The 26,456-nt window shown below is 42.5% G+C and overlaps 2 protein-coding genes across 2 annotated transcripts in view; both read right to left on the bottom strand.

Moving 5' to 3' along the window:
• Nucleotides 1-2,252: 2,252 nt before the first annotated feature.
• ACTL9 (actin like 9) lies at nt 2,253-3,503 on the bottom strand. Its single transcript, XM_067730186.1, has one exon. The coding sequence runs from the start codon at nt 3,501-3,503 to the stop codon at nt 2,253-2,255; it is 1,251 nt and encodes a 416-aa protein (XP_067586287.1).
• Nucleotides 3,504-8,297: 4,794 nt separating this feature from the next.
• LOC137221074 (zinc finger protein 699-like) overlaps nt 8,298-26,456 on the bottom strand; it is a 75,169-nt gene continuing 57,010 nt past the window's right edge. The window contains exons 10-17 of the mRNA XM_067730268.1: nt 20,321-20,373; nt 19,320-19,445; nt 18,675-18,763; nt 17,961-18,047; nt 17,623-17,749; nt 11,991-12,086; nt 11,398-11,480; nt 8,298-10,890 (exon numbers count right to left, since the gene is read on the bottom strand). Of these exons, the coding sequence (XP_067586369.1) occupies nt 10,108-10,890; nt 11,398-11,480; nt 11,991-12,086; nt 17,623-17,749; nt 17,961-18,047; nt 18,675-18,763; nt 19,320-19,445; nt 20,321-20,373 (1,444 nt within the window). The 3' untranslated portion in view covers nt 8,298-10,107. The remainder of the gene's footprint in view (nt 10,891-11,397; nt 11,481-11,990; nt 12,087-17,622; nt 17,750-17,960; nt 18,048-18,674; nt 18,764-19,319; nt 19,446-20,320; nt 20,374-26,456) is intronic.

The raw sequence follows: 26,456 nt of genomic DNA, 5'->3' as shown, positions 1-26,456 counted from the left end.
TGTGTGTGTGGCTGGCAGTGCCCTGACATCATGGTTTGGGGTAGGTCTGGGATGCCAAGTTTGCTGCAGCCATCGTGGTTCTAAATTCGGCTTTGCCCTTAAGGCCTTGTGCTTGGAGGTGCTGCCCCCTGGTGGGAAGAATGAGCAGTTCCCCTCACCACTTCATAACCTCCTGGGAGATCTTGCTGATTCTACAGGTTGAGGCTGCCAGCAGGAGGGAAGGCAAGGGAGGGGGTCCAACCTTGCATGCTTGTGATATGGGGATCTGAGCCTGTCTGTGAGGCTGTCCTCTCAGCTGAGGACCACCCACTGGCCTGTGAGGGGGCTGGAGCCACTGCCCAGGACACAGTGGTACAGGGTGGGTGGGGATGACCAGGGCCTTCACTCCCTCCCATTGCCTGATGGCAGATGGGGGAGTGGGGTGGGCTCACACGCTCCATGAATATAGGAGTTTCCACGCTGGAAAATTCCTGCATAAGAACTAGTGCTGGCAGGTGAGTCAGAGAGAAAAACACATCAAGTGAACAAATAAAAACCAAAACCAAAGAGACACACAGAAAGACTCAGGGAGAGACAAAGCCTGTGAGTGAAGTTCAGTAAGCATTGACTGTTTGAATGAATGAATGAATGAATGATCCCTTGGACCCAGCATGAACGTGGATAAGCTCTGACAGCTCAGGCTTATTTTGTTGCTACATTGGGAGGATGTGTCCAGGCTGCTGGCCAGGGATCCTGACATTAACTGGGCTGAGCTAGACGGCATAAAGGCAAAGGGTCCTGCCTCCAGCAGGGGCCTCGGTGGCTGAGGATAAGGGCAGAGCAGGGAGAGGGGACTGAGGATACCCTGTGGGGAGAATGTCCAGCCCCTCCACCCTGCAGGTGGGGTAGTAGAGGCTTCATAGGACATCCTCAGGGCAGGTCCCAGAGAAAGCCCCTGGGGTGGCATAGTAGGAATATGCCGAGAGAGGTCTGGGGAGATGGGGTGAACTTGGAATGAAACACTAGTGGAATGGAAGGTGGTGGGGATGGACAGCCCAGGACAACTAGCACTGGAGACTTGTGTGGGGTTGGCAGGAGAGAGCCAGTGTCCAGGGGGACCCCCCACCTGGGGTATCTGCCTCAGGGTCACATTGTGCTGGGCAGTCCTTGTAAATGTCACTGGCTGTTGGTGTCTCAACTAATGAGATGGGACCTTATGGCTGGTCCTGGGGGTGAGTTCCGGGAGCCTGAGAATACCAGGATGGGGTGTCCTGGGGTTCACCAGAGGGCAACCCTGGGAAAATGTCTTTGGGGAGGGAGTTGGGGGATTCAGAACACAGGTGCATTAGTGGGGTCATCACATGATGGTCCTGGGGGCCGTAGCCTTCCTGGGAGGATATTCCAGGAGCTGAGGAATGGGGTCAGGAGATGCACTGAGAAATCACGTGGGAGTATTTCTGGGGGAGTTACAGAGCGGGGGTGGGGTGGGCTGAGAGCAGAGGGGGCCATCCTGGGGGCTTTGGGGGTCTCAGAACTTGGTGTTCTTTGGGGGTAAAGATGGGGGATGGGTTGTGGGAGCATCTGGATGGAAGGAGTTTGGGGAAACGAATCATGTGGGGAGGTCAGAGCTTTGGAGGAGGGTGGAACTTGGGGGATGGACTTTGAACACTGGGGGATTCTTTAGTGTGCTATTGTAGGGGAGACCCTTGAGGGTCAGATTCTGGATCTTTGTGGTGGTGTGGGGATGCAGCACTTGTGGGGGGATGTTCAGAACATCAGGGTGTCAGACAACTTTGGATAATCAGACCCGGGAAACCAAAGAGTGGGTGGATTTGGGGTGCTGAGAACCAGGGATAGTTTTGGAGTGGGCTTGGGAAGGAGATCCCAACCCGAGTGTGGTGGGAGACTAGGATTGTGGGAGATGGGTTTGACAGGGTTAGTACATGGTGGTGTGTGTGTGTGTGTGTGTGTGTGTGTGTGTGTGTAGGGGGGTTGATCGTGGGGGACGGAGGGTCAGGGAGTCAGAACTGGGGTGTCTCAGGGGATGGCTCCTGGGAGGTGAGTCAAAGCAGGGCAGAACCAGGGATGTCTTGGGAGGTAGCCCACCAGGGCGGGTGTGTCTGTGGGGTCACAGCCAGGCGCATCTGGGTGGGTCCAGCAGTGGACTGGGCCCGGCCTTGGGGGAAGGCAGGACGGAGCCGTCTGGGTAGCAGAAACTTTACTGCCCATAACTCGCCCCAACCCCGCACCGCGCACACCCACCCCTGGCCGTGTCAGCAGCATTTGCGGTACACGACGTGGGGCCCCTGCTCTTCGTACTGCTCCCGCAAGACCCAGCAGAACTTGAAGGCGCTCAGCGAGGCGAGGATGGAGCCGCCGATCCACACGGAGAAATTCCTGGTGGGCTGGGCCGCCACTACCACGTGGGCCTCTGGGGGCAGACCGCGCTGCAGCTCAGCGCGGAAGCGATCCTCAAACCCGGTGAAGAGTGAAGAGCCCCCGCAGAGCAGCACGTTCTGGGCCATATCGGTCCGCAACTCCAGCGGCACCTTCTGAAGACTCTGTTTCGCCATGGTGGGGACGCCCACGGGCGACAGCCCTGGGATCTCGGGGGGGCTGAACAGCAGTTCAGGGCACCGGAACAGCTCTTTGCCCAGCGTGACCATCCGCCCGTCAGGCAGCTTCAAGGTCTGGCGGCATTCCTCCTCGGGCCGGGCCTGTGCCTTCAGGAAGTCGGAGGCCACATAGCAGTAGCGGCGCTTGATGTTCTCCACCGTGTCCAGGTCCTGCCGCCCCAGCGGCAAGCCAGAGCCGAGCAGCATCTCCGCCAGGAAGGCGGTCAGGTGGGTGCCCGCCAGGTCCAGGCGCTCTGTGGCGTGAGGCAGGTTGTAGCCCTGGAAGACGGGCACCGTGTAGGTGACCCCGTGGCCCGTGTCCACCACCAGCCCGCTGACCCGCCCGTGCGCGTAGGCGGACAGCACTGACTGGGAAGCCACATACATGGCGGGGGAGCTCAGTGACTCGAAAGCCACCTCTACCAGCTTCTCGCGGTTGGTGGTGGGGCTGAAGGGCGGATCGGAGAACAGCAGCGGGTGGTCCCGGGGGTTCACGAGGAGGTCGTGTTCCAGCATGTGGCGCCAGATCAGCTCGGCTGCGTCCCAGTCCACCACGATGCCGTTCCGCACGGTCTGCACCAGCATCAGCTCAGGGCGAGCGCGGGCTGCTTCGCCGATGAACGCCTCCAGCACCGGCGGCCCGGTGGTGGTCGACTTCTTGGGCTGGCAGCCGACGACGGTGGCCACGGTGTAGGTGGGCCGGGCCTGCCCCGCGAAGCCCACCTTACAGGTGCCGGTGCCCATGTCGATGACCACCGCCCGGGTCTTTGGGGGCAACCTGTCGCCCACCATGCTGGGGGGTTCTTGCGGCATGGTATTGTTCGCCAGGATTGAGCAGGGGTTCGGGCTAGGCTTGGGGGCCTCTGGGGAGGTCTGGGGCCCCGGGGCGTTGCCCCGATTTGGATCCATGGCTGTAAGTGGTCGCGTGGGTTGCTTGGCAAGGCAGCCCACTTTCCTCTGGGGTGAGGGGGGTGTGGAGAGAAAAGGCTGAGGCCAGGCCTGGGGCAAGCACAGGCGGAGAGAGGGAGAGGGGGCGGGGCCGCTGCTCTATGACGTCATTTTGCTGCTCACAATGCAGGAGTGGGGTGGTGGGATGTAAGGGTGAGCCCTTCCTTGCTCCAGAAAGCTCCCAGAGTATTTAATCTGGGTTCCCCTCTCCGCTCTCTTTTTTAAAAAATTAATTAATTTTTGGCTGCGTTGGGTCTTCGTTGCTGCATGTGGGCTTTCTCTAGTTGCGGCTAGCGGGGGCTATTCTTTTGTTGTGGTGTGCGGGCTTCTCATTGCCGTGGCTTCTCTTGTTGTGGAACATGGATTCTAGGCGCATGGGCTTCAGTACTTGCGGCACGTGGGCTCAGTAGTTGTGGCGCACGGGCTTAGTTGCTCCGTGGCATGTGGAATCTTCCTGGACCAGGGCTCGAACCCATGTCCCCTGCATTGGCAGGTGGATTCTTAACCACTGAGCCACCGGCGAAGTCCCTGTTATCGCTTTTCGATGCTAGTCATTCTAACAGGTATGAGGTGATGTCTTGTGGCTTTGATCTGCATTTCTCTGATAATTAGTAATGTCGAGCACATTTTCACATACCTGTTGGCCACTTGTATATCTTTTTTGGAAAAATGTCTATTCAATTCCTCTGCTCCCATTTTTTTTTTTTCGGTACGCTTGCCTCTCACTGTTGTGGCCTCTCCCATTGTGGAGCACAGGCTCCGGACGCACAGGCTCAGTGGCCATGGCTCACGGGCCTAGTCGCTCCGCGGCATGTGGGATCTTCCCGGACCGGGGCATGAACCCGTGTCCCCTGCATCGGCAGGTGGACTCTCAACCACTGCGCCACCAGGGAAGCCCAGTTTAATGTATTTTTAAAGCATCTTTCTTTGACAGTGATTAATTAGTTCTCATTTTCTACTATTTACTTAGTTGTTCAACACTAGTATACACACAAAGTAGTTTCAGAAGTGCTAATGTGTGTCATCTGAAAAACAATTTTTTAAAAACTAGAGTACAGAATTTCTGGACAGTTCTTTTTGTATTCAACCTTACAGTATCCAGTCAAAACAGTCTTCTAAAGTAAATCTGGTTTCCTTTTTGCCCCGTTCGTTGTGGTTATGTTATTCATTTGTCATACAGTTAGGTTCATTTGTTATAGTTTGCATTCCCTCCCCTATCTGGGGGATTACTTTTTCTTTTTAAACCCACAGTAATATTCACTCTCTGTGGTGGTTGGCACAGTTCTGTAGGTTTTGGCAAATGCTAGAGTTATGGATCAATCAACACAGTCATGGCTGAACATGATACACACATGAACATCAACACATTTGTGACAGAACAATTTCATCACTCTCAAATCCCTTTGCTCTGCCCCTTTGTGGTCACCCCCCTCTTACTCCTTGCCCCTAGAAACCACTGATTTGTCCTTCCCTAAAGTTTTGCCTTTTCCAGAATGTCATACAATGGAATTATACAATAAATGTCTTTTTGTCTCTGGCTCCTTTCACTTGGCACAAATCTGATTTAAATTTAGGTATGTTACGTACAGTACAATGTAGAGACCTTAAGTGTACAGTTCAGTGTGTTTTGACAAATGCATATACCTATGCTGCTACTAAGATACAGAACACTCTCCTCACCCCATAAAGTCCCTTCATGTCTCTTCAGTCAATCCCTGCCCCTCCCTCACAACCTGAGCTTAAATGCAACCACTGTTCTGATTATTTTCCTATCACAGATTTTTTGCTTGTCCTTGAAATTCATACAAATATAACTGTACAATATTTACTCTTGAGTGTGGCTTATTTTGCTCAGTATAATCCCACAGTGAATTTTAATTAATTCATAATAAAAGATGAAATAAATCTACAATGTTTCCTATACACCAGGAAGTCTCTTAAGTGTTTTACATGTATTGATTGAATCCTTAGTATATGTCTAAAAAAGTAGGCACTCTTATTGTTTCTATTTTACAGATGAAAAAACTTTGGCATGAAAAGTTTGTCACTTGCCTAAGGTAACTATCTCTAGAGAACCAGGATTGAGCAGAATAAGAGATTGAACTGTGATAACTTAAGAATGAAGACTACCCTTGATCCCATGGGGAGTTCCCGAGCTGAGGCTGACCCTTCAGGGGTGTCTCAAATTGAGGCAAAGTAATTGTACCTTTGTACCCCGCAAATGAACCAGTCATTGGAAGTGGACTGGCCCCTGGACAGTTGCCATAATCTTAGGTGTGGCACTTTTCTTTGGCCCAAGGGAATTCCCAGAGAGGCTGTCAGCATGAGCCATTAGCAGCCAACACTTCCAGCAGCTGGGGAAGTGACTTAGTCCTAAAAGAAGAAACTGGGGAATATACTGGTCTCCCTTATGGTCCTCCAATTATGCCACTCAGATGTACTTGCTTCTTACAGTGAATGCACATAGGATTCTGGTTGCTATTGTTGCCTGGAGACATTTCCAAGAGAAAGATAAATGGGACGAACTACAGACAACTGTCCACAGCAGCTATTCTCAGCTGTTCTAAGCATCAGCTGCAACTGACACTTATCACTTTCCTCTACTACCCTACCCTACCCTACGTTCCTTTCACCCTTGACTAGCATCTCCACTGGTCTAGGTGGCTTACCTGGCGGGATGATCCAGATCATCGAGGAGTCTGAACACCTGGTCACCATACCTTTCTCAGGATAGAGCTGCTACACTTGTTCATCAACAAAATCGGGAAAAGAATATCAAGAGACATCTCATTGGATTACCTGAATTCCAAATGTTTTCTTCTTTGCCCTCACTGTGTAATAGAAAACCCACATCTTCTGGGTGACAGGACTAATTACCCATGCCAAAAGCCATGGTGACGTCTTTCCTTGTGTGCTGGCCTCATAGCAGCCATAAAGTTCAATGGGGTTCTTACTTTGCCTCCCAGTGGGAGTGTTTGCCTTCTGGGAACGAGGACGTTTAGGTTATTTTTTGCACTTTCCTCCCAAGAACCCCATATCCATCTTGAAGAACACTTGTGGAGGAGACTAGTTTAGACCACAGATGTGAGTATATCAGCACTTTGACAGCACCCAGGATGCTAGAGTAGTTGATGGAATTCCTGGGTAGGGACATGAAGTTTCCACCCAGGTGACTGTTAAGAGTAGATTCTAAGAAGCAAAAGGGGTGAGCAGTTCTGGTTTTCTTCCCCCGCAGAGAACCCACTTACTCTACCTTGCTGCACCTTAGAAGGTTAGTCAGTATGAACTGTACCAATGGGCTTTCTTGCCTTATGGCTTCTGGTTGGGTTTAGTCAATGGGGAGCCTGGGCATGAAACAGGAGGATGAAATAGACTGAAGTCTGGCACTGGCTATTTCTTGCAGAACCTGGGTCTGGACACCACCCCTGTCATCCTCTCAGCTCCTCGAATATGATTCTTTCCTCTCTTATCTCTGGATTTCAATAAGCATTCCCTCCCCTTGCCCCTTCAGGCTTACGGGTGTTAGAGCACTGCCTTTACCAGCTACTGGATACCAACCGCCTTTTGTGGTCTTTCTATTGATACATCCTTCCTACACTACTCTGTAAGTAGCCCTTTTATGAAAACTCTACTTGAACTGCCCTAGTCTGAACGTCTCAGCTGTTTCCTGTTGGGGCTCTAAGAGGCCAACTCATTGAAAGTATAAGGGAAAGTCCTAACAATAACCCATAAAACCCAACAAGAGCAGGATCCACCAAGTCTTTTCTGCCAGTTCATCTTCTCCCACCCCCTCACCATCCCCAGCTTGTTCACACTGGCCTCCGTGGTGCGGGCCTCGGCGTACGCTAAGACCACTCTTGCCACACGAATTCATGTGACTCACTGTTCCAACTCATTAAGGTCTCTGTGCAAGTGCACCTTAACTAAGAGACTTTTCCTTCCGATTCTACATAAAATAGCAGGATCCCAATCCCCTTTAACTATCTTACACTGCTTTCGTTTTCTACATCACACTTATAACAACATACTTTCTTGATTTTTCTGTAGGGAAAACCATTAGGATGTATTTTAATGGCAAAACTTGAGTTTCATTCATTGCTATAGACACCAGTGTCTCAAACAGTGCTTGGCATATAGAATACACTCAATAAATAGGCTAGTGGTTAAGAGCACAGACTGTCTGGATTCAAATATGGGCTCTACCATTTACTAGCCAGTGAACTTGGGCAAGTAATGTAAGTGTACCATGACAGTTTTCTCATCTGCAAAATGGGATATTAATAGTCCACCTTTCTTAAGCTTATACTGAGTACTAAGTTAATATCCATAAGGCATTTAGAAGAGTGCATGGTCTTTGGGAAGAGCTATATAAATGTTCAACCATTTATTATTATTATATTTATTATTATTTTTTGCGGTATGCAGGCCTCTCACTGTTGTGGCCTCTCCCGTCGCGGAGCATGGGCTCCAGACGTGCAGGCTCAGTGGTCATGGCTCATGGGCCCAGCCGCTCCACGGCATGTGGGATCCTCCCGGACCGGGGCACGAACCTGTGTCCCCTGCATTGGCAGGTGGACTCTTAACCACTGTGCCACCAGGGAAGCCCCAAACCGTTTATTATTGTGTTGAAATACGTTGCTATGAAAAAATACAGCCCCTACATAAAAAAGAACAATTCACAAAACAATACCTAACCATTTATGTACCTATTTACATCAAAATACGTAAAGAAAAAATGACAATTACCAAGAAGAATTTGTCAATCCGTAACAACGGTGGAAGACTTTAATTCACATCTATCACTAAATAAGCTTGAAAGAAAAATAAAAACCAACCTGAATGTACATACAATATCTGAACATCATAAAGTCCACTTACTTGATAAAAATGTCATTAAATTAGAAAAAGGTATGTAGCAAATATAGTCTAATTTCTACTAGGATAAACTAAATCACTCAGGAGATAATCAGAAATACCTTTATAAATATGCGATGTGTTAATATTTTTAGAGTAAATGATGATAAACATATTACATATAAAACTATGGAACATAATTTAAGGTTTATCTTAGGGTATAGCTATAGACATAAATGTTTATACTTAAGCAAAGACTGAAAATTAAAGAGCTAGTTGCCCCACCCTAAGGATGAGACACTGATAAAGGTAATCCCATGCTCATAATATTTACACTTTTCATTCCCAGTTTAAAGTATTCTGTGGCCACTCAGAGAAGAGCTGAGGCAATCTCACGTTGAGTATCTTCTAGGGTTCCCCACCTGTGTGACTTCTCAGAAGTCAACAGACAGGACTCACCGAAAGATTTCCCAAAATTAATCCACAGGTTTTGCATCCAGGAATTTCATAGCTTTCCTAACATAAGAGGTATCATTAAAGGCATTCCCTCATTCTTTATACTCACAAATTTCTCTGCAACGACTTTTCAGTTTAAGGAATGTGGGAAAATGGAAGGCTTTCCAGTACTGATGCCATTCAATGGGACATTCTCTCCAGAATAAATCATCGTATCTCTTAAAAGTTGAGAGAACACTGAAGGCTTTCCCATAGTACTTGCACTCGGAATCTCTTCATCTTCTGTTCAGTAATGTAAACTCTTGTGCTATAGGGTTTTCCACATTCCTTACATGAGTGAGTGTTCCTCTGTAGTGATTCCTCATGTGTGTTCTAAGGGATGAGTGTCCCTGAAGACTTCTACATTCTGATGATATTCATAGGACTCTCCCCTTAGTGTGAATTGTCACATGACTCCCTAGATATCACCACTGTATTCCTCAGATTTATCCACAATACTTAATCTTTTGTGTACATTAGGGTGAATTTGAGCTGAAAGCTTATCACGAAGACTGGACTCATGAGGTTTCTTTCACGGGTGAATTAACATGAGTTATTAAATATTACTTCATACTGAACAGACTGAAAGAATGAGGGTCTCCTGAAGGTCTTACATCAGTGATTTCATGGAAAACTGCCCAGATGGTTCCCAACAATCTGTTTCCTGGTATTCATACTGAGTATGGTCTCTTCCCACACTGTATCAGGATTGGTCTGTGTGACCATTAAAATACGGAAGAAGTGATGATATGTCCTTCTGAGACTAGGTCGTAGAAGACACTGTGGTTTCTGCATTAGCTCTTCTTTAAATCAAATGCTTTGGGAGGAACCTGCTTTTGTCATAAAGACACATAGCCCTGTGGAGAGTCCTACATGGTGAGAAAATGAAGGTTCCCTGCCAACAACCAGCACTAACTTGCCAGGCATGTGACTGAGCTATTCTCGAAGTGGACTCCTCAGCCAGCAGTAAAGTAGATGACAGTAGATCCTGCTGACATCTTGACTACAACCTCATGAGAGCTCCTGAGCTAGAACTACACAGCTAAGCTGGTTCTGAAATCCTGACCTATAGATAATAAATGTTTGCTGTTTAAAGCTACTATGTTTTGAAGGGAAATTTGTTATGCAGCAACAGATAACTCATACATCTAAGCGTGAGTTATCACAAGTTGTCTGAGAGATAAGAAATCAGTGAATGCTTTCCCAGTTATTGTAGTCATATCCACCTATTATGGATTCTCTTGTGCACAGAAAGGTAAGAGTTAGTGGTGAAAGATTTCCCACAATGATTACATTCATAGGGTTTTTCTCCAGTGTGAGTTCTTACATGTTTCTTAACAGCTGAGAGATTATTAAAGGCTTTCCCACAGTTACTGCATTCATAGGGTTTCTCACCGGTATGAATTCTCTTGTGCACAGTAAGAGAAAAGCTACTGCTAAAGGATTTTCCACACTGATTACACTCATAGGGTTTTTCTCCAGTATGAGTTCTCATATGCTGTGTGAGATATGAGCTCTTCCTAAAGGTTTTCCCACAATCACTGCACTCGTAAGGTTTCTCTCCTGTATGAATACTGTTGTGCCCAGTAAGGGAGGACCTCGTGCTGAAGGCCTTGCCACACTGATTACATTCATGGTGATTCTCTCTTGTATGAATTCTCTTGTGGCTTTTGAGGTTACAACTAGTGCGGAAGACATGAAAACACTGGTTACATTCGTAGGGTTTTTCTCCAGTGTGGATTCTCACATGCAGTCTGAGGGAGGAAGGATCATTGAAGGCTTTTCCACAGTCATTGCATCCATAGGGCTTCTCCCCATTATGTATTCTCTTATGAATAGTGAGGTAGGATCTACTGCTGAAGGATTTGCCACACTGATTACAGTCATAGGGTTTTTCTCCAGTATGAATTCTTTTGTGCTGAGTAAGGTTAGATTTTGTGCTGAAGACTTTAAAACACTGATTACATTCATTGAGTTTCACTCCCAGATGACTTCTCTCCTGTTAAGAGATGAATGAAAACTATAATTTATAATATTTTTTAATATTCAATGCTGTTATACAAATTCTCTCTCCCAGGAATTCTGTTACATTATTATAATTGATGTTTTGGTTACCTATTTTAAATGCCTGTCAAACTGGGCTTCTGCCCAGTTTGAGCTCTTAGAAGTTAAAAAAAGAGAGACAGACACATTGCCACAAGTCCTTATCATATTCACAGAGCATTTTCTGATAAATTTAAGACCACTTTATAGTTCGACAGTCAATATTTTAATCACATTTAAGGAAATATTTACTTGTGGAAACTCTCAGTAAAGAAACAAGTCTGGAGTTAATTTATAGTTTTCTCCAAATTCACAACTGATTTACAGTATCTCTTCTGGGACACCATTATCTCATATATAAAGGACATTTCCCTTTAATGACTCTCCTGTTTATTCTGTGGCTTTTCTAACTTATGGAATTCTCCTACTGTGAAAAAACAGCAATCAACCATGTTAGTCTTACCACTTTTACACCATTAGAATGTTCTTTTCTAAAAACATGCTTCTTAGGAGTTAACCATTTTGCTTTAAGTACCGTCTCCAAATCTGAAACAAATTGAAAAGAAATTTAAGCTGATGGAGAAAAGAAACACAAAAGTACACACGAGTATAGACAGACTGAGGGATTAGGGTTTTTGAGCAAGTTTGCAATGAAAGGGATATGAGTATTCAAATTACAGGTATTAAAAAAGGATTCTAAAGGATTAGGACTGATCAGAGATTTACAAAGGGAGGAATTATCAGGAAGGTAAAGTAGGAAGGAGTTGGACAAAGAGCTCATATGAGACTTAAATTTAAAAAGGAAAAGAGACGCCTTTATTTTTTCCCCCTGAGTCCAAAGTAAAGTATGAGATGTTGAACAGAAAGTTAAAGAGGAAAGAAAGAAGGTGCATGAGGAAGCTCATAACAAATGTTCATGGCCATCTCTGTCAGAAAAAAAGGACATTTTACAAAGTTCCCTGATTGCCATTTCCAAATGTAATACTCCCATGCCCTGAATCATCGGCTAGAGCTATTCCTCAAAAAGACTATTTCTCATATCTTCCTAGTGCTCACCTGGACAGGTGCCTGGAAGAATTCCTTTTTCCTCTGTCATCACCTTGTCTTCTTGCTCCAACTGGGAGATCAGACTGGGTTTATCAACATGATACCCTATTTGCGGAAAAAAGCCGTGTTATAGGGGGGCTGTGCAAGTGACAATCAACTGCATGAAACTGAAGCCAAGAATTCTGAAGACGGGCAAGTGTGGCTTTGGGAGCAATGAAATAATTACATCTAAATTCTAATGAATATAGTAACTCTCAGGAAACAAAAATACGAGCAACTCATTCAATATCCAGGTGACAGGGCACACATAGGCCCAAAGTCCATGCCCAAGTTTTTTAAAAAAATTATTTATTTATTTATTTTGGAGCAGAGAAAGGTTTATTGCAAGGCCATGCAAGGAGACGAGGTGGCTCATGCCCTAAAAAGCCTCGAGCTCCCCGAAGGGTTTTGGCAAATCATTTTTAAAAGTCAGGTGGCGGTGGGGGCAGGGGAGTTGCAAGATACATGATCAGATCGTGCACAATTCTGATTGGCTGATGATGAGGGAACAGGGTGGTGCCACAAGGGTTAACTTTATCAGTCCTTAGGCTCCAGGAGGCCTGGGGCTATGTGCTCATGGTCATCAAGTAGTTAATATCTTCCATTTGGTGGTGGTGGTATGTGTGGGGGAATCATGCCCAAGTTTAAATACACACTTCAAAAGCTATAAAGCTTTTACATATGGAGAATATAAAGTCAGGGTAAGGAAATATTCAGTTCATAGGGAAGGAATTAAACAGAAAGTTCTATGAGCATGGGGACCATGTCTGTCTCCATCACTGTACTCCTACACCCCAGTAACAGACCCAGAAACAGACACATGCTTGACGTCTTGTGAGAAATGATGACAATGAAAATCATGGAATATGGAACTTCAGAAGTCCCCCTCTCTATGAAAACAGTGAATAAACTGGCAAAAACTGTCAGAATAACTTTATCACAACTCTGAAAACTTATCAAAAGTCTACAGCAACCAGGAAAATGCTTAATCAAAGACAAAAAACAGCTGACATTTTAACTGACCCTTGCCTCATCCTCTACTCCTTGCTTTGGCTGTGACATTGAAGACAACTCCTAGTACTAGAGGGAGTAGGATGGACCTTATTCTCAACAAGCTATGGTTGTTTGTTTTGACCTTTCTGGTGGCTCCCTGAAGGACTGGCTCAAAGGGCTTGCCTTTACTTATCTAACCCCAAACTCTCCGAAGGCTGAGCTGGTTACCCAGTGGGCATGTGCTGAAGACATTAAAAAGCAATATATTAGCCACTACTGCCTGAGGCAAGTGGAAACAGCAAAGGAAAGCAAAAGGCAAACCAAGAAGCCTGGAGGAAAAGTATAGAATAAAATGTTTGGGGGAATTTTTGAAAAGCTTTCTGAAAAGCTCCCTCATATTTCTTTGAATCTAGGAAGCCATGTGCATACCCAGGCTTGGGCACATGCTCAGAAAAGACATGAGAGGGCACTAAGTCCTCACCTTTGGCAGACCTTCAGGCTCTGCATAAACAGGAAGTGAAAACTAAGGCAGAGTTATAAACTGCTTGATTTTGAAGGTATGCCCCTGTATAGAGAGACTAGGAGTTTTTTATTTTTTGTTCCAAGTGTTCAAGGAAATCTGATAAATCACTAGCTAACCATTAAGATAACAGAACAGAGTCTTCAGTGGCCACATACAACAAATACTGACATTACAAAAATGAGTTCAGAAATATCACTAAACATACATACCACAGCAACAACAACAAACTCTAGGGATGGGGAAAAATGTGATTCCAGAATTACTATGTTGTAATATTCCAAATGTCTAGTTTTCAACAACAAAAAATTATAAGGCAGGCCAATGCACAAAAGTATGGCCCATTACAGGAAAAAAAACCCCCAAATTTAGTAGAAACTATCCTTCAGGAAGTCCAAACATTGGACTTGCTAGACCAAGAATTTAAATCAACTGTTTTAAATATGCTTAAGGATCTAAAGGAAACCATAAGAACAAATTCTGACCAAACAGAAAACATCTTAAAGAGACAGAAATTATAAAAAACCAAACAGAAATTATGGACTTGAAAAGTACAATAACTATAATGAAAAATTCAGAAGAGTGGTTCAACAACAGATTTGAGCAAGAAGAAAGAATCAGTAGCCATGAAGATAGGACAACTTATATTACTCAGTTTGAAAAACAGAAAGAAAAAAAGAATAAACAAAATATGACCAGCACCTAAAAGACCCACGGGATACCATTAAACATACCAACATACACATAATAGGAGTCCCTTAAATGAAGAACAGGCAGAAAGAATATTTAAAGGAATAATGGCTAAAAACTTCCCCAAATTTGATGAAAGGCATAAATGTACACAACCAAGAAGCTTAACAAACCCAAAACAGGATAAATTCAAAGAGTCAGAATCCATCCTGAAACACATAATCAAACTCTGGAAAGACAAAGACAGAGTATCCCAAAAGCAGCAAGAGAGAGGAGATTCATCATGTGCACAGGATCATCAGTGAGAGTAACAGATAATTTTGAATCAGAAACCACAGAGGCAACAGGCATTGGGATAATATACTCAAGCTGCTTAAAAAAAAAAAAAAAAAAAAAGTGAACCAAAAATTCTGTCCTTTGAAAATAAAGAAATGAAGACATTCCTATAAACAAAATCTGAGTGTTTGTCACTAACATATCTATCCTACAAGAAATGCTAATAGGAGACTTCCAAGCTGAAATGAATGGGCAATGAATACTGACTCAAATCCACACAAAGATATAAAGAACACCAATAAAGGAAAATAAATAGGTAAATATAAAAGTCAAAAACAATTGTTTATTTTTGGTTTGTAACTCATGTATGTTTGGCTATGACTCCTCTTTTTTTCTAATATGATTTAAAAGAGAAATGTCTGAACTAAAAATTATAAATCCATGTTAATGAAACAATGTATAAAGTTATAATTTGTAAAAAACAAACAAAAAACAGCATAAGGAGGGGCACAGCTATACAGGAGCTAATTTTTTGTATACTGTTGAAATAAGCTGATATGAAATCAAAATAGATTGCTTAAAATTAAAATGATAATTGCAATCCCTCAGGCAACCACTAAGAAAATAACTAAAAAATATAAACAGAAATGAGAAGGGAATCAAAATGGTCCACTAGAAAATACCTAACACAAAAGTAAAAAATAATGGAGAAACTGAGGAATAAAAATGATATAAAGCATGTAGAAAACAAACAGCAAAATGACACAACTAAGTCCTTCTTTATAAGTAATTCCATTAAATGTAAACAGACTAATCTGTCCAATTAAAAGGCAGATTTTGGCAGAATGGATAGAAAATAATCAATTATACGCTATCTATAAGAGACTCACTTTCTATCTAAAGACACTAACAGGTTGAAAGTCAACAAGTGGAAAAAGATATTCCATATAAACCACAGCTAAAAAAGAGAGAATGTGACTATACTAATATCAGGCAAAACAGACTTTAAGACAAAAATTCTTACAAGACACAACAAAATATATGATGATTAAAAGATCAATTAATCAAGAAGATATAATAATTACATATACGTACCTAACAACAAAGGCTTAAAATATACAAATTCAAAACTGACAGAATTGAAGGGAGAAATAGAGTTCTACGATAATAGTTGCAGACTTCAATGCCCACTTTTAATAATGGGTAGAACAACTAGTTAAAAGACCAACAAGGAAACAGAGGACTTAAACAATCCTATAAACTTACTAAACCTAACAGACATAAAACACTTCACCCAACAACAGAACACACATTCATCTCAAGTGCATGGAAAACATGCTCCAGAATAGAGCACATGTTAGTCCACAAAACAAGTCTAAATAAATTTAAAAACAATAAAATCATACAAAGTATCTACTCTGACCACAACAGAAGCAAATTAAAAATAAGCAAGAGAGGATATGTATTGAAAAATTTAATATTGTTATGACAATAATAACCAAAATCATCTACAGATTGAATGAAATCGCTATCAAATTTCTAACAGCTTTTTTTACATAAATGGAAAGGTGATCCTAAAATTCATATGGAATTGCAAGGCATCCTGAATAAACAAAGCAGTCCTGAGAAAGAACCAAATAGGAGGAATCACACTTACTGACATCAAAGCAATGGTAATGTGGTACTGGCACAATGCTAAACACAGATTAATGGAAAATAATTGAGAGTACATAAACTCGCATTTTATGGTCAAATAATTTTTGACAACTGTGCCAAAACAATTCAATGGGGGCAAGAATAGTCTTTGCTACAAAGATGCTGGGACAACTGGATTAATACATGCAAAAGAATGAAGCTGACAATTTCTCCTAAGCCATATAAAAATTAACTCAAAATAGATAAAAGATTTCATTGAAAAGGTAAAACTATAAAATTTTTGGAGGAAAACATAGAGCTAAATTTTCAGGACCATGGTGGCAATAACTAGGTATGATACCAAATGCACAAGAAATAAAAGGAAAAAGTACATAAATTGGACTTCGTCAAAATTAAAACTTGTGTATCAAAGGATACTATCAAGAAAATGAAAAGATACCATACAATGGAAGAAATCATTTGCAAATAGGATCTAGTATTCAGAATATAATAAACCTCTAAAACCCAGAAACAAAAAAGATAACCCAATTAAAAAATTGGCAAAGAACTTGAATAGACATTTCTCGAAAAACGATATACAAACAGCCAACAATTACATGAAAAAAATGTTCAGTGTCATTAGTAATTAGGGAAATGCAAATCAAAACAACAGTGAGATACCACTTCATACCCAGGAGGATGGCTATATTCAAAAAAGTGAATGTTGGGGAAGATATGGAGAAACTGGAACGCTCATATATTGGTGCAGCTGCTGTAAAAAACAGGTTGGCAGTTCCTCAAAAAGCTAAACATAGTAATCTATAACCCAGAATTCCACTCCTAGATACGTAGTGGAGAGAATTGAAAATAGGTGTTTGAACAAAGACTTGTACACAAATATTCAAAGCAGCATTATTTACAATAGGCAGTAAGTGGAAACCACCCAAATGTTTATCAACCAAATGAACGGATAAACAAAATGTGGTATACCCATAAAAGAGCATGTTATTCAGTCATAAAAAGGAATAAAGAAACTATACATGCTACAACATAGCTAAACCTTTAAACATTAAGTTGCTTGAAAGAAATGAGACATAAGGATCACACATTTTATGATTCCATTGATATGAACTGCTCTGAATAGGCAAATCCACAGAGATAGAAAGCAAATTAGTGGTTGCCAGTAGTGGGGAATGGGGAAGGTAACAGGTACTGGCCACTTAATGGGTACAGGTTTTAGGGGTGATGCACAACACTGTGAATTTATCAAAAGCCACTGTACAACTGATTCACTATGTTATAAAGCAGAAACTAACACACCATTGTAAAGCAATTATACTCCAATAAAGATTTTAAAAAAAGCCACTGAACTGCATACTTTAAAATGATTAAAATGGTGAACTTTATGTTATGTGAATGATACCTCAATTTTAAAAAAGTCTTGTTACCTGAGTCATTAAATAAATGCAGGAATGATGTCAGGCTTACCAAGTGAAGCCAGGTTCCTGCAGTTCTCCAGCATCACATCTCTGTACAGTGTTCGCTGAGAAGGGTCCAGCAGTGCCCACTCTTCCTGGGTGAACTCCACAGTCACATCCTCAAAAGTCACCAAGTCCTAAACCACCACAAACATCATGGCTTAGCCAAGGACCAATCCCACCAATGTGGACAGGAAAAGAGCCAAGGATGAGAGAGGAGTAGGAACAGGGAATCCAAAGCAGAAGCTGTATGGGCAGGGTTCTGATCTCTGCTCTCAACTGCTCCTAGGGTCAGCCCTGAACTCTCTTCTCCTGTCTATTCGTGCCCACCCCCAATGTTAAATGTACCTCTAACACACAGGTGATTTTCTTTCCCAGTGAGACTGTGACATCCTGCAATCGAATTCCCCTCAATCTCAAAGGATGAGCATAGGCCTAGGACATTGCAGAAATCAGAGAAGTACTTGGTAAATGGATGAATGATGCCCTAATGGCCATCACCAATTGCCTGAGTTTAGGACACAGTCTTTCCTTAGCTTCCCCTTAAAACTCTCAGCAAAGGGGGAGGAGAGTAGGGAGGGAAGGATTGGGAGTTTGGGATTAGCAGAGGTAAACTATTATATATAGGATGGATAAACAGCAAGGTCCTACTGTATAGTACAGGGAACTATATTCAATATCCTGTGATAAACCATAATGGAAAAGTATATGAAAAAGAATACACACACACACACACACACACACACATATATTCTGTCACTTTGCTACACAGAAGAAATTAACATGACATTGAAAATCAACTATACTTCAATAAAATTAAAAAAACAACAACAAAAAACAAAAAAACACCTCTCAGCAGAACATGGTGTAGACAGTGACCCTGGAGGAGGCTCTACATTGCAGTAAATGCTGACATATGCTAACACTGTTTGGGTTGCCCCAAACCCTCCATCAGATGCCCAAAGACCTGATTTGGCTCTGATGCTGCAGGTCACTGAAGGATAACAAGTCCAACTTCTGGTCAAAGGAATAATGATTTGGAAACAGGAATATCTGACTCACCTGTAACCAGTCTGTCAGGAAGCCATTAGCCAACCCTTCCTCCTCTGTGCATCCTTTCTGGTGAGAGGCTGGGTACGGGGAAGACTGAGCTGGAGAAGAAGAAATGTCCCAAGAATCCAGGATTGCCCCCTGTTCTCACACTCACAAATCTGGAGGCTCCCCCACCTACTTGTGATTGACTGTATCCCCAACAGACACAAATGACTATTCCCACACACAGCACATACCGACACCCAAACACCCACACCCAGCTTCCACAGGAAAACGGAACAGAGCACTGTCTCACCCAGGGCCAGAAAATAGGGCCAAGCGCCCTCCCATGCTGGAGGAAAAGACTACTATTTCCATTTTGCAGATGAAGAAACTGAAGTCCCAAAGGACAGCACTGTTATTTTTTTTTTAATTTATAGAAAGAATTAGAAGTATAATTCAAAAGCTCCCACACATTCGCCACACAGGCGACATCTCCAGAGACACTCAAACCAGCTAAGTCCCAAATCCCAAGAACCATAGAGTCAGGCACCAATGACCTCCAGGTTCCTGGGGTAACACCCCCACCTCAACTTCTCAGTCCCTTCCCTCTACCTGCTCTGTGGTGCAGGGGCCTTTAACACCTGGGCTCTGAGGGCTGACCCTCAAACTCACCAAAAGTGGGGGACAGAACCATGGTCGCCATCCTGTGATTCAGACAGTAAGTTTTCCTGAACAACAGGGAGCAGAAGAACGAGGATGCTCCTCCTCGTATCCCCACAGTGCACTCAGGACAGGGCTCTGGAATAAACGGGAAAGCACAAAGTGTTCACAACCAACTTCCCTCTCCAGGGTACTGAGGACAAATCTTTAGCCTGTCCACCATTTCCTCCTTCAAAATGCATCTGCCTCTGCCCACAATGGTGGCTACTTCTCCATCCATCTTAAAACCTCAGCTTCACTGAGTCTCAGGGCACATTCTTCCCATCCACGTGGTTGTCACAAACACATTTCCAGCTACAATCCCTCATTCACTGGAGACTCTGGCCCCTGACTCCCAATATTCTTTCAACCTCCCATCCTACCGCACTCGAATGACATCAGAGCCCAGGAGGGTGGCCCTCACAGTACTATGAATCTGTCCTCATTCCACCTTGGCCACGCACTTCCCCAGGCACCACCCTAGACTTTGTTATCACCGGACATGATTCTACACCTACAACAATAGTTCAGAAATTTCTCTCTCTGAAGCCAATCTCCCAAACTTCGACCTTGCTCATTCATGTTTTTCTTTCACTACATGTGTTCTTCTCCCACGCAAAGGGCTCAGTCCACACACTCTCCCACCCTCCTGCTAGAGCCACCTCCTCTCCTCATTTTTTACTTTCCCAGCTTGGGTCTCACCGTCCTTCATTTCAACAAATTTCCTCACCCCTACCTCCAACCTTCACTCTGGCCCAGCAGAACTCCAACCAGGCATGGTTCCAATCATCTGCCTGCTCATGGCAACATCTGGGCAGACCAACCTGCACAAGAGTGGTCATGTTGCCACCTCTAGAAAAGCACAGTCAGCAACGTGAAAAGAGCCCTCAACACTGCAGGGCAATTCTATAAGTCAGTGTAACTTCCTACTCGTGAACCCTTCTCTTATCTCTTTAAATCTCACACAGCCTCACCTTTTCCCTCTATGGTTATCAGCTTCCTGAATAGCTTGAATGATCCAAGCTTCCTGGTATTCACAGCCACACTGAATCAGGGCTGACCTGTGTGACCAACAGAAAATTGTGGAGATGACTTCTGAGGGTAGATCCCTACAAGGCACTGTAGCTTCTGCTTAGTCTTCTGAACTGCTTGCTCTAAGGGAAGGCAACTGCCATATTCAAAGACACTCAAGCAGCCCTGTGGAGAGACCTACTTGGAAAGGAACTGTCCCCTCCAACAGTCAGCACTGATGTGCCAGAATGTGAGGGAACCTCCTTGGAAGTGAACCCTTCGGCACCAGCCAAGCCTTCAGATGACTGCAGTCCCAGCTGATAACCTCCTGCAGCCTCATGAAAGTTCCAAGCCAGAACCTTCCAGCTAAGCTGCTCCTGAATTCCGAACGACAAAAACTGTGAGAGATGGCAAATGATTATTGTTTTAGTCACTAAGGTTAGGGATGCTCTGTCATGCAGCAATACATAACAAATACACCCTCACTTTCAGCAGATGGTCCTGCACCTTACTTCTCAAAGTCATCTCCATGAGAAGGAATCTACCCTTCGTATCTTGCCACCAAAACTATATTCTGCACCATGGTTTCCTCCCTCTCTCGTTATAAACCAGGACCTGCCTTCTCTATAACACTGGGCTCTGCAGTTCTGTTCTGTGTTCCACTCCATCTGCCTTTTTAGGAGCTGGACACCATCGATTCTCTCTCCTTTACCCTTCCCTTCAAGCTCTCCCACTCTACTGGACTCCCTCACACCATTTAAACTCAATAAAGTGTTTTTGGTAGTGAGACACATTTATCCTAAGGGCATAGTTTTCTTTCTAGTTACCACCCAGTCTGTCTCCCTCATCTTTTTTTTTACTCTCTGTCTCATTTCCTCATGTCCCACCCACTCTGAGACACAGTTTAATTTGGTTTCCACCACTACCAATTCAATCAGTAGAATCATTATTGATCTTATTCACAGGATGAAGATGCAGATTGCAACTACACTGATACCATTTCTTATCTGTCAGATCAACAAAGACACAGGGGACCAACCACATCTTTCATTGGCAAGGCTGTAGAAAAAAGCACTCTCATACACTGTTGGGATAGAACTCCTGTGGAAGGAAATTTGTTATCCTCAAGCAAAATGCAAAAACATTTATCATTTCCCTGTCAATCACACTACAAGGAATCTATTTGAAAGATACACAAATACTAAAAGACAAGAGTGAGGTTACTCACTGTAGCATTATTTATAATATCAAAGGATTGGAAACAACACAAATTGCTATATATAGGAAATTGGTTCAGTAAACTACAGAATATCCTCATAATGAAAAAGCATGAAGCCAAAAAAAGAAAGACACGATCTCTAGGTATTGATGGAGAGTTTTATCTCCAATAAATTTAAATGAAAAACAAAAACAACAACAACAAAATCAAGGTACAAAGCAACAGAAATGGTATGTTTCCTTTCTATAAGGGAATGCCTCCTCTCCCTGGAGTTACAGAATACAACGTAACACCATAAAACCAGCTTCTCAAGGTCTCTATCTGTGTCCTTCCTGCATCCAAAAGATAAAAGCAATAAAGTGAGTGTGTGCAGGGAGGGGAACACTGGACACTACGGTTGAGTGTCCAGGTGAAAAACTGTTGCAGAGAGTCTTTGACTCCTGGGCCTGTGGGGTAGACAGATTAATGCCTCTGCCCCAAAGATGTCCATGCTCTACTCCTCAGAATCTGTGAATATGTGACCTTACATGGCAAAAGGGACTTTGCAGATGTTAGTAAGGTTAGGATCTGGAGATGGAAAAAATTATTCTGGAATATACATATTGACCCAATGAAATCACAAGGGTTCTTCTTTATAAGAGGGAGGCAGGAAGGTCAGGGTCAGAGGAGATGTGAGGATGGAAGCAGAGGTCAGAGAAAAAGAGAGAGAGATTTAAAGATGTTCTCACTGGCTTTAAAGATGGAGGAAGGAGCCACAAGCCAGGGAATACAGGTGGTCTCTACAAGATGGAAAAGGAATGCAGCCCTGCCAACCCATTTCGGATTTCTGACCTCCAGAGCAAGAAAATAAATGTGTGTTACTGTAAGTCACTAAGTTTATGGTAGTTTGTTACAGCAGCCATAGGAAACTTGAACAGCTTCTCATACCAAATCTTCCCTGAGATCTTAGTGTGAGTACAGCAGACCCAGATAATTGCTGAAGATCTTCTCCACTCTCTGCAGGTAGAAGAAGTCTACATTCTTCCCACCAGGAACCAAATTTGCCTTTAGGAATAGTTACAGTCATGAGCTGAGGAGTGACAGGAGGGGTGGGATCCAGACACCCCCAAAGCCCCAAGAGGAAAGCAGGCTGGGAAGGTGCCCAGGACACTCCCAGGTCCTGAGTACCCTCTCCAGGTCTTTTGGCAGCTGAAGTCTCCTATTAGGGGAGGAGGGGGTCTCTGTTCAGTTTACAGATTCAGTGACTCCTGCACCTGGAGTCAGTGTTGAGAGAGGGTCAGAGAATGGGCCACTCTATACCAGTGTTGCTCAACAGAACTTTCAGGTATGATGGAAATGTTCTATACTTCTGCTCTGTCCAACATGGCAGTTCATATTTTCTATTTCTCTGATGAAACAGAAAATCTAAACAGACTGATCACTAGCAAGGAGACTGAATCAGTATTCAAAAACCTCCCAACAAACGAAAGTCCAGGACCAAGCAGCTTCACAGATAAATTTTACCAAACATTCCAAGAAGAACTAATACCAATCCTTCTCAAACTCTTGCCAAAAACAGAAGAGGGGGTAGTTCTTCCAAACACAGTTTACAAGGAAAGTATTACCCTGATACTGAAAACCAGACAAGGATGCCACAAAACAAGAAAATTACAGGTCAACATCCCTGATGAATACAGATGCAAAAACCCTCAACAAAATATTAACAAACCAAATTCAACAATAAATTAAATCATACACCATGGTGTAATCATACACCATGACCAAGTGGGATTTATTCCAGGGATACAAGGATGGTTTAAATCAAATGTGATACACCACATAAACAAAAAATAAAGAAAAAATATGATCATCTCAATAGATGCAGAAAAAGTATTTGACAAAATTCAACATCCATTTATGATAAAAATTCTCCACAAAGCAGGTATAGAGGAAACACACCTGAACATAATAAAGGCCATATATGATAAGCCCACAGTTAACAACATACTCAATGCTGAAAAGCTGAAAGCTTTTCCTCTAAGATCAGGAACAAGACAAGGATGTCCACACTCTTGCCACTTTTATTCAACATAGTATTGGAAGTCTTCACCAGAGCAATTAGGCAAGAAAAAGAAATGAAAAGCATCTAAATTGGAAAGAAAAAAGTAAAACTTTTTCACTATTTGCAGATGGCATGATTTTACATATGGAAAACCCTAAAGGTTTCATTAAAAAACTGTTAGAATAAACGAATTCAGTAAAGTTGGAGGGTACAAAATCAATACACAAAAATCTGTTGTTTCTTTGCACTAATAATGATCTATCAGAACAATATATTAAGAAAACAATTCATTCACAATTGCATCAAAAAGAATAAAATACCTAGGAATTTAACCAAGGGTGTGAAAGACCTATATATTGAAAACTACAAGACATGAATGAAAGAAACTGAAGAAGATACAAATAAATGGAAAGATATTCTGTGCTCATGGATTGAGAATGAATGTTGTTAAAAATGTCCATTCTACCGAAAGCAGTATGTAATCCCTATCAAAATTCCAATGGTATTTCTCACAAAAATAGAGAAATTTTGTATGTAACCGCAAAAACAATCCTGAGGAAGAAAAAAGCTAGAGGCATCACATGCCCTGATTTATACTATACAACAAAGCTATAGTAATTAAAACAGTATGGTATTAGCACATAGCTCAATGGAACAGACTAGAGAACCCAGAAATAAACCCACTCATATATGGCCAATTAATTTATGACAAAAGAGCCAAGAATATACAATGAGAAAAGGGCAGTCTCTTCAAAGAATGCTGTTGGGAAAATTGGAGAGCCAAATGCAAATGAGTGAACCTGGACCACTATCTCACACCATAAACAAAAATTAACTCAAAATGGATTAAAGACTTGAACATAAAAACTGAAACCATAAAACTCCTAGAGGAAAACATAAGTGGTAAGCTCCTTGACACAGGTCTTGGTGATGATTTTTTGAATCTGACACCAAAAGCAATAAAAGCAAAAATAAGCAAGTGAGACTACATAAAACTAAAAAACTTCTGCACAGCAACATCAACAACATCAACAAAATGAAAAGACAACCTACTGAATGGGAGAAAACAATTGCAAATCACATATCTGATAAGGGGTTAATGACCAAAATATACAAAGAACTCATATAACTCAATAGCAAAACAACAATCAGATTTAAAAAATGGGCAAAAGACATTTTTCCACAGATGACATACAGATGACCAACAGGTACATGAAAAGATGCTCAACATCATTAATCATCAGGGAAATGCAAATCAAAACTGCAATGAGATATCACCTCACTCCTGTTAGAATGACTACTACGAAAAAGACAAGAAATAAGTGTTGGTGAGGATGTGGTGAAAAGAGGACCATTGTGCACTATGAAAAATATAAACCAGTGCAAACACTCAGGAAAACAGTATGGAGGTTTCTCAAAATTTTTAAAAAAACCTACTATATGATCCAGCAATTCTACTTCCAGGTATTTATCAGAAGAAAACAAAAATACTATTCAAAAAGATCTCTCTCTCTCTCTCTCTCTCTCTCTCAGTCCTGAATAAAAGAGCATGGTTGGTCACCATAAATTGTGCACCTGAAGAATATCTATTGCATGACAAGCAAACATTCCCCTTAAGAATGTCACAGGTAAGACAGAATGAAAAAGGCGTACGCACACACACTATTGATAAAACCCAACAGTATAAAATTACTCAAAATGGTTCTCTGCAATATGAATCACCAGACTGTTATTTCATAAAAGCTTAGAGAAACAAAGTTAATTCTTATAGAAGCCAAGTTGTAGAGTACAATCTTTGGAAACTATTGCCCTACCCTTCAATCTGCAAGTTGTTGCTTAGTACTCCTCCAAGTGATTTTAAATATCATGAAAAAAAATAAAACAAACAAAAAACAAAACAAGAAACAAAACCAAACAGAAAACACTTGCAAGCAGAAAATACATCTGGTTGCTGGTCAATTCAATTTTAAATTTCTGTTGCCAATATAAAGAAGTTCAAATTATTTTTCCCCCATGTACCCCTGTATTTTGAATCTTTGTGGAAGATGTGTAGGGTTTTAGAAGTCAAACTGAACTGGGCCTGAGGAATGTTGTTGAGTAATCCTGATATACACATAAAAAATTTATATATTTATACTTATATATAAAATCCTAAAATTTTTAGTATTATGGAATGCAAGTAAATCTATATTTGTTACTTATTTACAGTTATTTACATGCTTGCTTAATGTGTATTTATTTGCACATAACTGTATTTACTTATTTATACTCACATCACCACACACCTTACTATCTTTCCCTTGAATATAATCCGTCAAAAATCATTTTTTTTAAGATGCCCTCACTCTTAGTGACTCCTTGTGTTTACACCTGAGCACATGGAAGGCCTAGTAGCAGTTTTGCCAGCTGAGGCTGCTGGCACTATTGTTACAAGTTCCACACGGTACTCACCTGGTCACGCAGAAATCCACGGGTCAGTGAGGACAGGTGAAACTTGAGGCTGGTTTCAACTTAAACTTGAACTCCAGAGATAACTTGTATGTAGGAAAAAAAAGAAGGGTACAAAGATTTCTTTTGAGGCCTTTTATAGGGCATAATACAGCTGCTGGATGCAAAGGCCACACCACTCACTTTTCTTTTTTGTATTTACTGTACTGATTGAACGTATAATTGTTGGCTATGACTGGATTTTCCTGATTCCTATCCAGCCATCTGCTCTCCAAGTGGGAGAAGGCGGCTTCATGCGGTGTGCATTCATTCGCCTTGCTGAACTCTTCTGGCTGGATAGTGATTTGTGACTCCAGACGCTTTTAATACGGCTTGTCACTCGGGGCGCTAA

Source organism: Pseudorca crassidens, chromosome 3, assembly GCF_039906515.1.
Source record: "Pseudorca crassidens isolate mPseCra1 chromosome 3, mPseCra1.hap1, whole genome shotgun sequence".
Classification (NCBI taxonomy): Eukaryota; Metazoa; Chordata; class Mammalia; order Artiodactyla; family Delphinidae; genus Pseudorca; species Pseudorca crassidens.
Note: the sequence above shows the minus strand (reverse complement) of the source record. Positions and strands in the feature narration are given on the sequence as shown.